The sequence below is a fragment of the Vipera berus genome (genome assembly GCF_964194415.1).
Source record: "Vipera berus genome assembly, chromosome: 1".
NCBI classification, from domain to species: Eukaryota; Metazoa; Chordata; class Lepidosauria; order Squamata; family Viperidae; genus Vipera; species Vipera berus.
The window spans coordinates 229,653,525-229,670,271 of NC_138202.1; the positions used below are offsets into that span (position 1 = coordinate 229,653,525).

Sequence of the window (16,747 nt, forward strand, 5' to 3'; positions counted from 1 at the left end):
CAGGGCGGAGGGAAGTTGACGCCGGCAGCATTTTTTTTTTTTAAAAAACCCTTTTCTTCTTCCATACATTCCTCTGCTCCAACCTCAACACCCAGCACAATTGTGTGGCTAGATCTTTTCATAACACTGACCTTCCATCTATTTCAAGTAAACGCTTTCCACTCACGCAACTGGAAGAAACCCAGTTGATTTAAAAAGTCCTAAGCTGAATTAACGTATCAAAAATTAGTGCTAACTGAACAATGGAAGGGTTTATATGACCTCAAGGCTGCATGCAGACTTTTGATTCGAAGTTGCTGCTTGTTGCCTTCAGATTAAAATGATCTGATCGTATTTCATTATACCCGCCCTCTGCCATTTTTGATGCTATACTGTTATATTGAGAACAAAATTTAGTCATGTTTAAAGCAGAGTCATTGAAATCAATAGGCATTTATGGTATGTAAATACCCATTCATTTCAGTGGGTCTGTTCAAAGAATGATTAGATCTTTTTCAATCCCTAATATGTAGTTAAAGTTTATTTTCAGATGTTGTTTACTGCCTGGGAGGCTACAAATTATGAAACAGAAAGCTGAAATGGGATGGAGAGATTACAGGATTTCTGTGAGGCTGAGGTCTACAGAACAAGGGGAATAGACTATTCACAAACATCATTAGAAATAAGTCATAATCTGGGTCCAATGCATTTTGGAGCAATGCTTCAACTAGGCAAAGCAGGAAGATGTGTTTTTCCTGTGTAAATTTCAAAATTATTTTGAAGTAATGTTAAAAGACAGACAATTGTGCTCCTCCCACCGCATCAAGGAACATATATGACAAGATCAATAAGAAATGACAAACAAATTTAACTGGATGCCTGAGTTCACCTCTTAGGAAAAGTCTGATGTGCTAAGCATGTCATAAATAGAGAAAACAGAGGAAGACTGTATCTCAGCCCTGTTAAAATAAATGGAAACAAATTTCAGTTTCAAATGCTTTCATCTGATGGAATTTATTAAGTATAAAAATCAATGACTAGCTAGCACTACCGGTTAAAGTTTAAATGATAAAATCCAGAAAATTCTGGATTTAACTGTAAATTGGGGGGGGGGCCCTGCATGTGCGGGTGGGTGAGTTGTGTTTTCTTTCCCCCAAAACCATTCACATCCTGCCCTTTGAGGAACCTTTCTTAAAGGCCAGTGACCATAAACATTCCTGAATAATGATAGTCTTCATTAACAGACACCCCCCCCCCCTTGACAGCTGCATGAAGAAACATATTTCAAAACTTGAAGTTTTCGCATAGTTACAGGGAATGGAAAAATAAACTTTGTTGGTAGATTAATTGGATTCTGCACTTGGTACATCCGCATAACTTAATAATTCATATCCAGCAAAGGATGCTCCAAAACTGAAACACATTTAGCTGAGTGATAACAGCCATGTTTCCCCCCCCCCCACTCCTTTGGTTTGGAAAGGGTGTACTTCTTCAATATGACAATTCTGTTCAATTGTCTCAGTGGGATCTACTTCATGTATATATGAAGTGAATCCCAGCTAGAAAGAGCAGCAGGTTGGTATGTCGACGAGTTGTCACAAAATCAAACAAAGTGAGTGGCAGTCTATCCAAGCTACTAGGCCACCTATTGAATAAGATGAGGATGCAAGATTTATTCAGCATTGTGGAACTGCTTTGTTTTTTTCCTGGATTTTCCATCAGACTGCCAAGCCATTAATTTATGTAGGCAACATTCATTAATAGACTTCTTCACATATGAAGGAAAAAATACCTTAGAAGCATGAATAAACAGCAAAGCAAAGTACACAAAAATCAGAATTCTCAAGGAAAATCCTTCTTCTTTTATTTCTGTGGATAGCACTGGACACATTGTCAGCCTTGCTTGCCATTTCATTGGCTAAAGAGTAAAATGAGAGCAAGTTTACTCTCACTAATGTTTTGGGCAGGAGAGCACCTGACTATTTTGTCTTATACTTCAGCACCTAAATCATTAGTATTATGATTCCTCTTTCATGATATTATTTTGCTGTTTTCCCAACATGCTTTATTCTCATATTAAAGAACCTTAATGCTATTTTTTTTAAAAAGTTTGACAATACAAAGGAAGATTGAATCCCGGTTGGTTCAGAAAATACCTAAACTCTACTTTTCTACTGATGCTGAGGTTTATTAGAAAAAGGGATTAATTATCCCTGAAAAATGCCAGCTCTTGCATTAAAATGCACAGATCATCATAAATTGTGTGTGCCCCAACTACCAATTTCAGTGAAACAGATATATTAATTTTATTTTTAGAATGAAATAATTTGTTCAATGACACAACCAGAACATATAATCTCTCTACAACTAGATTCTTTGCAGGGATAATATTGGAGTATTACAGCTGGTGAGGATTATTGAGAGTCAAAATGTACTTTTCACTGGTGATAATTAATCTTGTATCAAAGTGTTTGTTTTCGCTGTCATTTATATGCATTAGCACGAGGTTCATGTGAAAATCGTACATTAAATTACATACTGTATAAATCTTTCCATTAGATACCAGTCCCCTTGTCCTTACTTTTTGAGACTAATCTTTGATCTTCCAGTCAGTAACAAAAATAATTACCATTTCTGTCCAACCTGGCTTGATCTATGTAATTCAGAAATAGCTGCACAGCTGCAGACAGATGTTCATGTCTCCATTGCTAAACTCTAGAGACTTGTAATATTATTTATATCACCCTTGTTGTGAGTTTATCAGCTTCCATATGTTGCTCTGCAAATGCACGATATATTCTGTGAATTTCAAGAAATAATGACTTTGCAGAACCAGAGAGATAAAACAAGAAAAGGAAAAAGTTAAAATTTTCCTGACATTTCATTCTACTTCATGGGGTAGAGTTTTATAGATGAAATAGTACATTCAGGTGTTCTTTCAACAATGAAAAATATTTTACTAACTAGTGCTTGCCTAATTTAGCAATTTATCCAAGAAACCTAAGAATTAAAAAATAGGAAATCTTTTTATCTCTTATATACTAAGAAACGTAGTCTAAGAGCCGAGAAGAATACTAAAAGTAGTCCAGGATTTTGGGGACAGGAAATTCTGAATAGGATTTTTCCTCCACTTAAGATCCTTGAAAAATACCCCATTATCCAAGTCCAATGTCACAGTAAATATGGGTGGGACCAAAACTGTACAACTATATAGTCTCCTCTCCCCCCACCTTCCATTGTATCCAATACTTTTCTAATGGTCTCTCATTCCCCCAGATAAGTTGGCAGTCTAAACCAAATCAAGTCAATTGGGAGCTACCCTTAAAAACAATTAGCTTTGAAATAGTGCTACATGCTTTCCCTTAATTTGCTACATGCTTAGTTAGCTCTTTGGGGAGTATATTAAGTAGCTCTAGTGGTTAATGAGGAATTGGAAAGTTTAAACTGATTAAAACTGGACTCAGTGCATTGATCTTAGGCGTTGACTCGCAACAGTTTTTTTACGATGTATTTTTTCCTGAAAATGGAAAGACCCATGAAGCATGCTTTATCAGTTACTGTAAGAAGCATACCTAGACCCATGCAGCATGCAACTCCACTCTCAATAGTGGAGCATGTAAAAATATCTGTGTCAATGTTCTCTCCTTGGCCAAAGAACAATTGTCAATATTTTTTTTATGTTTAAATCTAAATTTCAGTGCATGTAGGCATATAACATATCTGTATTTTTTTCTGAGCAAGCTTTCTTCAATGTAATGCTCCTTTTATGACAGGAAGCAAATCTTAGGCTACAACTCTGTATTTTTAATAAAGGGCTGTTTCAAGTGAACACAATATTCAAGTGAACACAACCAGCTGCCAGTGGAGCTGAGGACTGCCCCCGACCTCCGATCATTCCGCCGGGGCCTGAAGACCTGGCTCTTCGAGCTCTCGGGCCCAGGCTGAGGAGAAATTTATTTTAATTGGGGTTTTTTAATTGTACAGGGTTGGTTTAATCTTTTTTAATTGGTTTTTTAACTTTTGTATGGTTGATTTTTAACTCCCTGTAAACCGCCCTGAGTCCTCAGGGAAAGGGCGGTATATAAATGCAATAAAATAAATAAATAAATAAATAAATATTTCTAATCAAGATAATGTAATCCTAGAGAAAAGGCAAGGGACGCGGTGGCTCAGTGGGTTAGGATGCTGAGCTTGTCGATCTGAAGGTCGGCAGTTTGGCGGGTCGAATCCCGAGTGCCGCATAACAGAGTGAGCGCCTGTTACTCGTCCCAGCTTCTGCCAACCTAGCAGTTCAAAAGCACGTAAAAATGCAAGTAGAAAAATAGGGACCACTACGGTGGGAAGGTAACAGCGTTCCGTGCGCCTTTGTCGTCTAGTCATGCCGGCCACATGACCACGGAGACGTCCTTGGACAAGCGCTGGCTCTTCGGCTTTGAAACGGAGATGAGCACCGGCCCCTAGAGTCAGAAACGACTAGCACACATGTGCGGGGGAACCTTTACCTTTACCTTAGAGAAAAGGCATAGCAAACCAGCTAGTATTTCAGATTTATTAGGTTATAAAATATAGACTTATATTTCAACAGAACATAATATAATTTTCCATTTCATGTACTTAAAATGGTACACCTTTATTCCAAAATATATTATTTAATGTACCCAAAATACACTCCAACCTTTAACATAAATTCAGCTCCAAATACCATAACCTTCTATTTAAGTCCTAAACAAACTCATTTTCTTTCTAAACATTTCCCAAAATTAATTTTAAATATTTCCTAAAGCATGTAATGGAATGTGTGAATGACATTGGAAAAAGGGGAAGAGACGCTGCCTAGGAATGAGATAAGAGAGGCAGGAGTCTCCAGTGGCTTAATGGTCAGAGAAAGAAACTTAGTAAGGATCCACCTAATGGATCAAGCAGTTAAAAGGGGCAGTGGGAAGTTTATGCCTTGAGACTTGCAAGATTCTGTTAATGTAGTTTTACAATAGATAGAATTGATTAATTAGAGTAGAATCAAGTCCTGTTTCTCATCTAATTTACTTGGGAGAGCTGACAAAACAGCAATTTAGAAGAGATACCTGTAGGAATTTATTTATTTATCAAATGTATAAGCTACTCATCTTGGGGTTTGAGAAGACGTTGAGTGGCAATAGGTACTACACGAATATAAGTACTACAGTTTAAAGCTGTGATAAATTAGGATATAGATGTCCACACATCAAGTTGCGTTCTTGGCAACTTCATGGACAAATTAAAATCAAAGGCAATGAATGCTTTATATCTCTCTAAAGCACAAAGTATAGTATTTTAACAGATTTAATGTAACAAAATTAAATATATATATCATTTCAGAAGTTGTTAAAAAAGAGATAAATTCATTTCTCCAAAATGTCATAACACCTGAGCACATTATTCTGTATTTCCCCTATTCCATACCATTGGAATCTTATTAAATGTGACAACAGCACAGCACATTATTCTATGCTTTCCTTATGCCATACCATAAGAGTCTTATTAAATATTGCTTAAAGGAGAGAAATACAGTGCACGTCCAAGCAACTATGTCCTCTGCTTTCAACCAAGCTCAACTCTATCCAGCAGCAGATCCCATGGAAATCTATGGAACTTACTTCTGAGAAGTTATGGATAGAGTAGTAATGTTCACGGAATAGGTTAATGGAACTTTTGCTTAAATTCCATAATGCCCAGTGGAAATTCCCATCTCATGATCTCTTGCTTAGAGAGGACGCTGGTTCATATGCCGGTTTCAGTCTAGGAAGGTTAACACATTTTGCAGCAGATGATGGACCAATCACACCTATCTGAGGTAAGAAGGTTGTACTCTATCCCCCCCCTTCCATTGCACAAAGTCAGAACTAAATTTTGGGCAAGGGCAACTGGCAGAATGCCCAAAGTTTCATGCCTCCAGGAAGAGCTGCAACCCACAAGCAAAGGGAAGGAGATTATGGTTCCTAGGGTTACACTATTATTCTAGAGAAAATAGCCCCAACAATTGTGCGCAATCTTTCAGCCCACTGCATTTAGCTACCATTTGTTTATTTAAACACAGTTCAACTTACTTTACCTAATGGGGCAGAACTTCTAAAAGGAAAATTGTGTTTAGCTAAGCGTTTAAAAAAAATGTTCTCAGTGCTTTCTCTAAATAAATAGCCCGCCAAAGTTTTCATTGGCACAATGTAGCCAAATGTATTCAATTTCCTTTAACAATATAAAATAGTCACAGGAGTTCTGGATTTTTTTACCTTGAGAGGAAGGAGAGGAGGGAGGGAGAGTGGAAAGAGAGTGTACAAAAGCTTTATTTTATAAAATGAAATAAATCTCAGTACGGGTACCAAAAATTTGTTTTCAATGTTCTACTACTTACTAAGATAAACCTATATAATAAAGTATTTGAAATGACATTCATATAAAAGAAATGATATACCTTTAAATAAATAAAAGCTACTATGTACATTGTACTGTACATGAGAAGAGAGGTGACATCAGTGGGATTAAGTTACCTAATCTTTATTTTCTCCATTAAAAAAACAAAAAGAAAGCTCTTGGCCCTACTCTACATTCTAGATCTAGAATCTAAATTTCTTGTATCTTTTTTTTCTCTCTTAATTTTCTTATCTCCCTAAAAAAAAAACCCTTTGCAGAGATTTCTCTTAATTTTTTTTATGGTTTTCTTGATGTTTGTGACAGCCACATTTCCTTCCCCAAATGCTTACAAATGAAGCTGTACCTAGAGGATGGGGGGGGGAGTGGCAACCACTTGGTTGCAGCCCAGCTGTGGAATGATGGCCACCATATAGGGAGAACTTTAGCTCCAGGTCTCTGTTGGAATGAAGAATGATCCTCTTCTTGGAGAAATATTGTGAAAGGGTCACTCCAGTTCCTCTAGCCAAAAAAAGAAAAAAAAATAAGTTCCTCTTTGCGGCACTCTGTTTTTTGCAATTGAATCCTAGTGGCAACCACATGATCGTACCACCATGTTCCTATACTTTTTCAAAATAACATTGGAACTGTCATCAAAATAGAGGACAGAGATGGCATTCAGCTTGGTTGGGGCACAACAAGGCTTTGGGACGTGATCAGGAAACATCAAGTGGACCTGAAAGTCAAAGACAAGAAGATACAATGTGATTTTTACTCATTCAATAATCTGTTGTCATGAATCCTATAATCAGCAATAACACACTTTTTTTTTTGGCTGGGAGAGTCATAGTCATATTGGTAAAATGCTTCTGATTTTAATACTTTGCAGTGAAAAGTATATCATGCTTCTAATAAGAATATCAACAAACACCAGTTTGTCCTATGGCTACTTAAAGGTTTACAGCAGAGGTATCCAATCGTGGCAACTTTAAGACTTGTGGACATCAACTCCCAGAATTCCCCTGCCAGCCATTACAAACACACACACACACACACACACACACACACACACACACACATTTAAACATAATACAGAGATAGAGGCTTGGGTGTATAGTGTGTATGTCTGTATGTAGGGAGAGAAAGAGAGAAAGACTGTATGCTGCAGTAGTTAAGGAACTGGATGAGTAGTGGGAAGACCAGGTTGTAGACTTCCCTCAGGCATGGAAGATGGCTTTGAACAAATCTCTCTTTCATAGTTCTAGACTGGAAAGTGGGGGGAAAAAATCTACCAACCTCACTGGACCAGTCCATCACGTTCCATGAATAGTGTTTTATCATGTAATGGATTGATTTAAAGGAGGAGGAGAAATAATTTACTTATTTTATTTATCTATATTTCATATTTCTAAAATGCCCATTTCCCTCAGAAAAATAATGCATTTTTCATATTTAAACAGGAAATCCATCCAAAGTCTGTGCAGGATAAAGAAAATGGAGTCAGGGGTAGCATGGCCCTGAAAAATTATAGGAAACCTCCCCCCCCCAAAAAAGTGGAAAGTATAAAAATACAATTGTAAAATTCATAGAAGCTTCCCAAAGCCTCACTGCTTATAGCTTTCCTTTCAGAAATACAGCATTGTTCTTGGTTTGTGTTTTAAATGAAATGTTAGTACAGCATGCAATACTTCCAAATATTACTTCTTTTTCTTTAAAGCCCCTGAGGAAGGAAAAGACATTTTAAAAATAGGGCCAAATAGATATTTAAAATGTTCTTCTCTGTACGTATAGGATGCTGTATTTCTTGAAAATGAAGTTCCACTGAATCTCTTTGACTGACTGATTGACTGATTGATAAGTAAATATTTGTACTCATTATTTACAAAATATTTCTAAAAAATACCTATCCATTTATTAGTTATAAAAACAGATGGAAACATACCAGCGTCTGTACTATGGCATGATTTGTGGCGTTCATGTGAGCATTGAGAGGAAATGAACATTCTCCATCACAATAAAATGCAGCATAACCCTCTGGAGCTATAATCCAATCCTAAAAAATAAAAATAAAATGTTTAAATGCAAATTTTCCCTCTCAGTCATCCCTCAGTTTTGGTAAACATGCAAACACAAACCTGAAAAATGCCTGAAAGTTGACATTCCACATACTTTCAGACATGGGCTATAATTTTCAGCACTGTCTCCTCAAGATGCACTACTCTGCAAGACCTGACATATGTAAAAGTCATATGTTTACATAAATATGTCATATGTAAATAGGTAAACTCTCTCAGGCTGTCCATGTGGTTTTCTTAGCAGTAATAAGAAAGTGACTTTTCATGGCCTTCATCTGGAGTATTTAGTCAACATCCCAGCCTAGCTTAAAGCCTTCATAATTTCAGATGGCTTCCCATCCAAGAACTAACCATATCTGAACCCATTTTGCTTTTTCAAGATCAGCCCAGGCCAGTTAGCACTTCCACCTGTTTCAGTGTTAACATACATATTCAGCAACAGTTAAGAGTCAGTTGTTGTTGTTAGTTGCAAAGTCGTGTCCGACCCATCGCGACCCTATGGACAATGTTCCTCCAGGCTTTCCTGTCCTCTACCATCTTCTGGAGTCCATTTAAGCTCACGCCTACTGCTTCAGTGACTCCATCCAGCCACCTCATTCTCTGTCGTCCCCTACTTCTATTGCCCTCAATCTTTCCCAGCATGAGGCTCTTCTCCAGTGAGTCCTTCCTCCTCATTAGGTGGCCAAAGTATTTGAGTTTTAGCTTCAGGATCTGGCCTTCTAAAGAGCAGTCAGGGTTGATCTCCTCTAGGACTGACCGGTTTGATCGCCTTGCAGTCCAAGGGACTCGCAGGAGTCTTCTCCAGCACCAGAGTTCAAAGGTCTCAATTCTTTTGCGCTCAGCCTTTCTTATGGTCCAACTTTCACTGCCATACATTGCAACTGGGAAGACCATAGCCTTGACTATACGCACTTTTGTTGACAGGGTGATGTCTCTGCTTTTTAGTGTGCTGTCTAGATTTGCCATGGCTTTCCTCCCGAGGAGCAAGCGTCTTTTAATTTCTTGACTACAGTCCCCATCTGCAGTGATCTTGGAGCCCAGGAAAATAAAATCTGTCACTACCTCCATTTCTTCCCCATCTATTTGCCAGGAATTGAGAGGGCCGGATGCCATGATCTTGGTTTTCTTAATGTTTAGTTTCAACCCAACTTTTGCACTCTCCTTCTTCACTCGCAACAAGAGACTCTTCAGTTCCTCTTCACTTTCTGCCATTAGAGTGGTATCATCTGCATATCTTAGGTTGTTGATATTTCTTCCAGCAATCTTAATTCCAACTTTTGATTCATCTAGCCCTGCCTTTCTCATGATGTGCTCTGCATATAAGTTAAATAGGCAAGGCGACAGTATACAGCCTTGCCGGACTCCTTTCCCAATTTGGAACCAATCAGTGGTTCCGTGTCCAGTTCTCACTGTTGCTTCTTGGCCCGCATATAGGTTTCTCAAGAGACAAATAAGATGTTCTGGTACTCCCATCTCTTTAAGAACTTGCCACAGTTTGTTATGATCCACACAATCAAAGGCTTTAGCATAGTCAATGAAGCAGAAGTAGATGTTTTTCTGGAACTCTCTAGCTTTCTCCATGATCCAGCGTATGTTGGCTATTTGATCTCTAGTTCCTCTGCCTCTTCGAAATCCTGCCTGTACTTCTGGTAGTTCTCGATCCACATACTGCTGGAGTCTAGCTTGTAGGATTTTAAGCATAACTTTACTAGCATGAGAAATGAGTGCAATGGTGCGATAGTTTGAACATTCTTTGGCACTGCCTTTCTTTGGAATTGGAATGTAAACTGATCTTTTCCAATCCTGTGGCCACTGTTGAGTTTTCCAAATTTGCTGGCAAATTGAGTGTAGCACTTTTACTGCATCGTCTTTTAAGATTTTGAATAGCTCAGCTGGAATACTGTCACCTCCACTAGCTTTGTTGTTGCTCAGCTTTTCTAAGGCCCACTTCACTTCACATTCTAGGATGTCTGGCTCGAGGTCAGTGACCACCTCATTGTGATTATCAGGGACGTTAAGCTCATTCTTGTATAGTTCTTCTGTGTAATTTTGCCATCTCTTCTTAATCTCTTCTGCCTCTGTTAGATCCCTGCCATTTTGGTCCTTTATCATGGCCATTTTTGCATTGAACGTTCCCTTCATCTCTCCAATTTTCTTGAAAAGATCTCTGGTCCTCCCTATTCTATTGTTTTCTTCTATTTCTTTGCACTGTTCATTTAAGAAGGCATTCTTATCTCTTCTAGCTATTCTCTGGAATTCTGCATTCAATTGGGCGTATCTTTCTTTTTCTCCCTTGCCTTTTGCTTCCCTCCTTTCCTCAGCTATTTGCAAAGCTTCCTCAGACAGCCATTTTGCTTTCTTGCATTTCTTTTTCTTTGGGATGGTTTTGGTTGCTGCCTCTTGTACAATGTTGCGAACCTCTGTCCATAGTTCTTCAGGCACCCTGTCTATCAGATCTAATTCCTTAAATCTATTTGTCACCTCTACTGTATATTCAACGGGGATATGATTTAATTCATACCTGACTGGCCTGGTGCTTTTCCTTACTTTCTTCAGTTTAAGCCTAAACTTTGCAACAAGAAGCTCATGGTCTGAGCCACAGTCAGTTCCTGGTCTTGTTTTTACTGACTGTATAGAGCTTCTCCATCTTTGGCTGCAGAGCATATAGTCAATCTGATTTCTGTGTTGACCGTCTGGTGATGTCCATGTGTACAGCCGTCTCTTGGGTTGTTGGAAAAGAGTGTTTGCTATGACCATCGTATTCTCTTGACAAAATTCTATCAGCCTGTGCCCTGCTTCATTTTGTACTCCAAGGCCAAACTTGCCTGTTATTCCGGTTATCTTTTGGCTTCCTACTTTAGCATTCCAATCCCCCATGATGATAAGGACATCATTTTTTGGTGTTAGTTCTATAAGGTGCTGTAGGGCTTCATAGAACCGGTCAATTTCATCCTCTTTCATCCTCTTCAGTTGGGGCATAGACTTGGACTACTGTGATATTGAATGGTTTGCCTTGGATTCGAACTGAGATCATTCTGTCATTTTGAGGATTGTATCCCAGTATTGCTTTTCCTACTCTTTTATTGACTATGAAGGCTACTCCATTTCTTCTGAGGGATTCTTGCCCGCAGTAGTATACCTGATGGTCATCTGAATTAAATTCACCCATTCCTGTCCATTTTAGTTCGCTGATACCTAAGATGTCGATGTTCAGTCTTGTCATCTCTTGTTTGACCACATCCAGCTTTCCTTGATTCATGGATCTTACATTCCAGGTTCCTATGGAGAAAAAATCTTTACAGCATCGGACTTTCCTTTCACCACCAGACATATCCACAGCTGAGTGTCCTTTCGGCTTTGGCCCAGTCGCTTCATTCTTTCTGGCGCTACTAGTACTAGCCCTCTGCTCTTCCCCAGTAGCATATTGGACGCCTTCCGACCTGAGGGGCTCATCTTCCAGCGTCATATCGTTTTGCCTTTTGGTACTGTCCATAGGGTTTTCATGGCAAAGATACTGGAGTGGGTTGCCATTTCCTTCTCCAGTGGATCACGTTTTGTCAGAACTCTCTGCTATGACCTGTCCGTCTTGGGTGGCCCTGCACGGCATAGCTCATAGCTTCATTGAATTACGCAAGCCCCTTCGCCACGACAAGGCAGTAATCCATGAAGGGGTAAGAGTCAGTAGCTGACCTCATATGTTAAATTTCTGTATGTTCCGCATGTTCCATATGTTTTTGCTGTAGTTTGTTTCTAAACTTCCAATTGTTTGGCCTAAAGATAATTCAAACCATAAACCTGAGTATGTAAACCAGGCTGGACTCACCCATCGCTATAAGCCAAACCAGCATAATAAATCTTAGCTTTGCGGCCTTCCATGGGGGGCACAGAGGACCATACAACTGTGCGGCTGGCTAGTCCCATGACAGCCCTCCCACCTTGTAATAACCAATGTAAAATGGCCCTTTTAGGATTTTTATCCTTTTGACGTTTAATTGTCATGAATCTGTAATTAAAAATTTTTTAATCCTAATTTAATTTTATTGTTAATTTTTACATGTTGTTTTATTTATGAATTATATTGCATTGTAAACTGAAGGCAGAAGGAGAGGAAGATGGCAGAGGATGAAATGGTTAGATAATGAACATGAATTTGGGAGAACTCCAGGAGACAGTGGACCAGGGACGCCTGGTTTGCTGTGATCCATGGGGTTGCAAAGAGTCAGACATGACTTGTGACTGAACAACAACAACACTGCCCAGAGCTCATCTTTGAGGGAGATTTGGGGGGGGAGAGTTTAAAAAAATATGAAATGCAAGTAAATAAATGTGATGAAAATCATTAGCCTATGAAAGCCAGGTGCTGGTGAACTGCTGTGGAGCACAGAGTAAGGTACAAATGTTTCAGTGAAAAGAAGTGGCCGAGAAGGGTAGTTTCAGTTTTCCTTTCTCTGTTTGCTGCTTTTCCTCTGCAGATTCGGCACTCAAGGAGCAGAGTCTCCTGTCCTCTTTTAACATGGTAATGTCTAAACCAGGGGTAGGCAGCCTTGGCTCTTTTATGACTCGTGGACTTCAACTCCCAGAATTCCTGAGCCAGCATGGCTCAGCTTGGAAACCTCTCCCTTTCCCCTCAGCGTGGCGGGCTCAGGATTTCTGGGAGTTGAAGTCCACGAGTCATTAAAAAAAAGAGCCAAGATTGCCTACCCCTGGTGTAAACTGTAGGACAATCCCCAGACTTTACCCTTTCGAAGTGAGAGCTGGATTTGTCAGGAGAACCACAGCATGTAGTGAGAATTGCGTGTGTAAGTATGGGAGGTAAAAAGACGGGAAGGAAGTAGGAACTAGATGTAATTAGGTTTCCTTTTCCTTTTCTCCCTCCTCATCTTCTTACCTTTTCCTGCTCTTTGCATAACCTTTGCCTAACCTAAAGGGTAGATTTGTGGATGAGGAGAAGGAAAAGGAGGCGAGCGGAAAATGGGATATCATCTCTACCTGCCACCCGAGGTCTCGAAAGCTCACGTAGAGTTCGTGTTTTCTGCAGGCTTGCTTCTGTTCACTTGTGTTATAATCTGCAATGGGGAAAAAAGCACGTTGCACAATTGCTTATTGTAAGCATTCGTTAAGCCTATGTTATTTGTTCGGGTTTTAATCATTCACTCTTTCTTTCAGGAGATATTACTCTCTTACATAAAACATGCACTGTGCCGTTCTGTTCAATGCTGGAATTGATTCGTAAGAGTTTTGTCCTGTCTTGTTTCTTTTGAATAACTGATGGATTGGATCTATGATCTAACGTCACACCAATCTCACCCATTCCTTTCCTGGCCCTTTCACAGGAATTATAGCTGGTGCAGATGACAGAAACATTCTGGCAATGATTCTCAATTTCTGCTTCTTTACGGTGTGTGGATTTAACTTTGCTGGCTGAGGAATTCTGGGAATCGAAGTCTGAACATCTTAAAAGTGGCCAAGATTGAGAAACACGTTTTGTAGAATATAAAATGGTGCGCATTTTCCTCATTTAATGGATGACCATTTTTCAATAATTTCATGGCCTGACTTGATTTCCACCTTACTTTTAAAACAGATGAATTTAGACAAAGAAGGCAGAATGGAATTCTTCCTCAGTCTCTGCATTATTCCCAAGGAAGATGAGTGTTCAGAGATGTGATATACATTAAATATAAAATTGCTTTCTACACACTGTCTATTGTATGCACTGAGTGCCACTTTTTGTGGCTTTCTGTTCCTTTTTTGTCTTCTCAAATGTTCAGATTATTTCTACCTCCCCTGTACAGAAGATAGATTCAGAGAAAACATGCGGCTCTGTAGCTACCAGGTGCTTTTTGGAAAAACTGAATAATATTCATAGCAGTGGAATAATATCGTTCTACACACACTGCTCACCCAGAAGGTCTACAAAAACCCATCTCCCCACAAGTCCTTTGGGCATCCCCCCACCAATAAAAGTATCCAGAAATGACCCAAAGTATCACTTTGCATTTTTCCACAGTCCTAAAAAGACTAAACACAATTTGAAAAGAGATGGCGGTTGTCTAGCTGTGAAAAAAAATGCATAAGATTCTAGCATACATAATGTAGAGTTAGTATCCCATCTCAAGAAAAATGAAATGCATTTAGACTGCAGGGTTATTCTGAATGTAAAATTGCTAAACTGAAATCCATGCTCCTTCTTGCATTTCTGCTTTTCAGATGAGGGAAGTGTGGGACATTATATTACATTTCATGTAAATGGCTAGGGTGTCATTTACTCTATAGAATCTGGTGTGAAAGTTCCAATTTCACTGATTTTGCCTTCAGTGCTCCATTTGCTTATTCTGCTAGGAATCAAAAACATGGGATATTATGGATGAATAAAGTTTGCCCCCAAATAATTTAGGAACGGGAATTGGCAACTGCCCTCCAGCCCTTTACATAAATCTTTATGGAACAGAAAGAGGGGGAAAGTCTCTTTGAGGGGAAGGGAAAGAAATCAAAGTTGAAACTTGTCAAAATACCCATAGACAAGCAAAGCGTGTTTGAGATCGATCAGCAGAAAAGAGGGTTAATAAAAAAGACTTGAGTGTAAATATAATATCACAGAATATATAGAGATTTAATAATGATTATACTGCTGGGCTCCCATCATAAACACACACTGGGAGGAAATCACATTAAATTTTACCATTTCAACACAGATTTGATTTTTGCTCCATTTGTTAATGAACAAATGTAGGGTCGGGTGTGGTTATTTAATGAAAGTGGCTGCAATTCTGGTAACAATGCAGCTTGGAAAGAAGCATGGCATTGTCACCTGTTGTCCTTTATAGGATATTACAAGAGAAGCAAAATAGGCCAGTAGCCACAAGAATCTAATATAATGAAATTCTACTGATCTGTTTAAATCTTATTTTATTTTTATTTTATTTTTTGGAATTTAAGCGGTATAGTCTGCTTGTGAGCAATATGTCCCCTCCTCTGTCTGAAGGCATGGCTATGATTTGCACAAGATTCAGAATTCACCTGGAAGATGTTTTTATGACAACGGCAGCTGAAGATTGTGTACTGCATGATGGAATGTGTGATTAGAACATATTTGTCAGATTTTTCCTAATAGACTTATAGTAGTGTATATTCTATTACAGCACTAGCAACATTGTTGGTATGCAAGCTGTGGTAAGGATATTTGTGTCTCCATATAATAGAAATGAGTATGTTTTTTACATGTGAGGGCTGGACAATATGTTCACATTGATCCGACTGGCACGGAGCCACCAATTAGGTGGTGCCATCACTGTAGGTAGTGTTTGTAAACAAGCAGCTTGCCCTTTCTTACTTTTTTGTGAACTAATATTTTTTTTAACTTTATTTATAAATACGTTAGCAGAAAAATGACTCTCATATAAACTTCTTATATATGCCAGTATCATTAACTAAACAGGATATTTGAATTCTTGTGTAAGTTCTCTTTGAAAATAAACACCAGACACAGAGTTTCTCCTCTGCATAGACCTAATGTAATATGGTGTTCATCGGATTGGAGATATCCAAGCTCAAACATGCAGTTTACTGAGTGACCTTGAACCAGGCACTCTGTTTCATCCCAAAGCATGGTGTTGTTTATTGCAAATACAAAATTAGGACAAACTTCTATGTTTGCCACTTGAGGAAAGGTAGAATATAAATGCAAAGAATGAGAAATAGGATCCCATGACCGTGAAACATTGTTACCTACTGTATAAAATAATTCATTTTTTCATCTCCTCAACATAAATCAGTGGGATTTAAATATCCAACTTTTATTGACTTGTGCCTAGAATTTTTCCAGAAACAATCAGACGACCCTAAAGTATTCAAGCCATTCGAGAAATAAATGTAAGATACGCTGCTACAACATGCCTATGCATTTTCCTTAAATCGTGTGCCTTAAGGCGTCGCGTGAAGATGCAACCTAGGTACATTCTTTCAAAATAACTTCTGCAAATGAAAGCCTCACCAGAAAGGTGAGTTTAGGATGGAGCTGTATTATATATTTCAGGTTGCAGTTAAATAGTACAGTGTGTGTTGGCATGCCCTGCTGCAGATCAACGAAGTCCTATTTCCCAGAAATAAAAACATCATAGAGAAAGCTGGGGCAGAATACTCCTGACATTCTAGCTTTCTTTTTTGGAAAAATGACTTGTTTTTATGGAGGAGTATTTAATCACGTCAGATGCCAGAAATTAAATTAAATTTCTTATGATATTTTTTTCTGCTGCAAGGGAAAGGCATGCCAGCCATCCAGTCTTTTAAAGAGCCAACGCATACAAACA

The 16,747-nt window shown here is 38.7% G+C and overlaps 1 protein-coding gene across 1 annotated transcript in view; it reads right to left on the bottom strand.

Annotated features, from left to right (window-relative positions):
• Positions 1-6,915: 6,915 nt before the first annotated feature.
• BMP5 (bone morphogenetic protein 5) overlaps positions 6,916-16,747 on the bottom strand; it is a gene marked incomplete at its 5' end in the record, with an annotated part of 45,608 nt that continues 35,776 nt past the window's right edge. Inside the window, 3 exons of the mRNA XM_081327189.1 lie at positions 6,916-7,099; positions 8,306-8,416; positions 13,428-13,504. Of these exons, the coding sequence (XP_081183315.1) occupies positions 6,950-7,099; positions 8,306-8,416; positions 13,428-13,504 (338 nt within the window). The 3' untranslated portion in view covers positions 6,916-6,949. The remainder of the gene's footprint in view (positions 7,100-8,305; positions 8,417-13,427; positions 13,505-16,747) is intronic.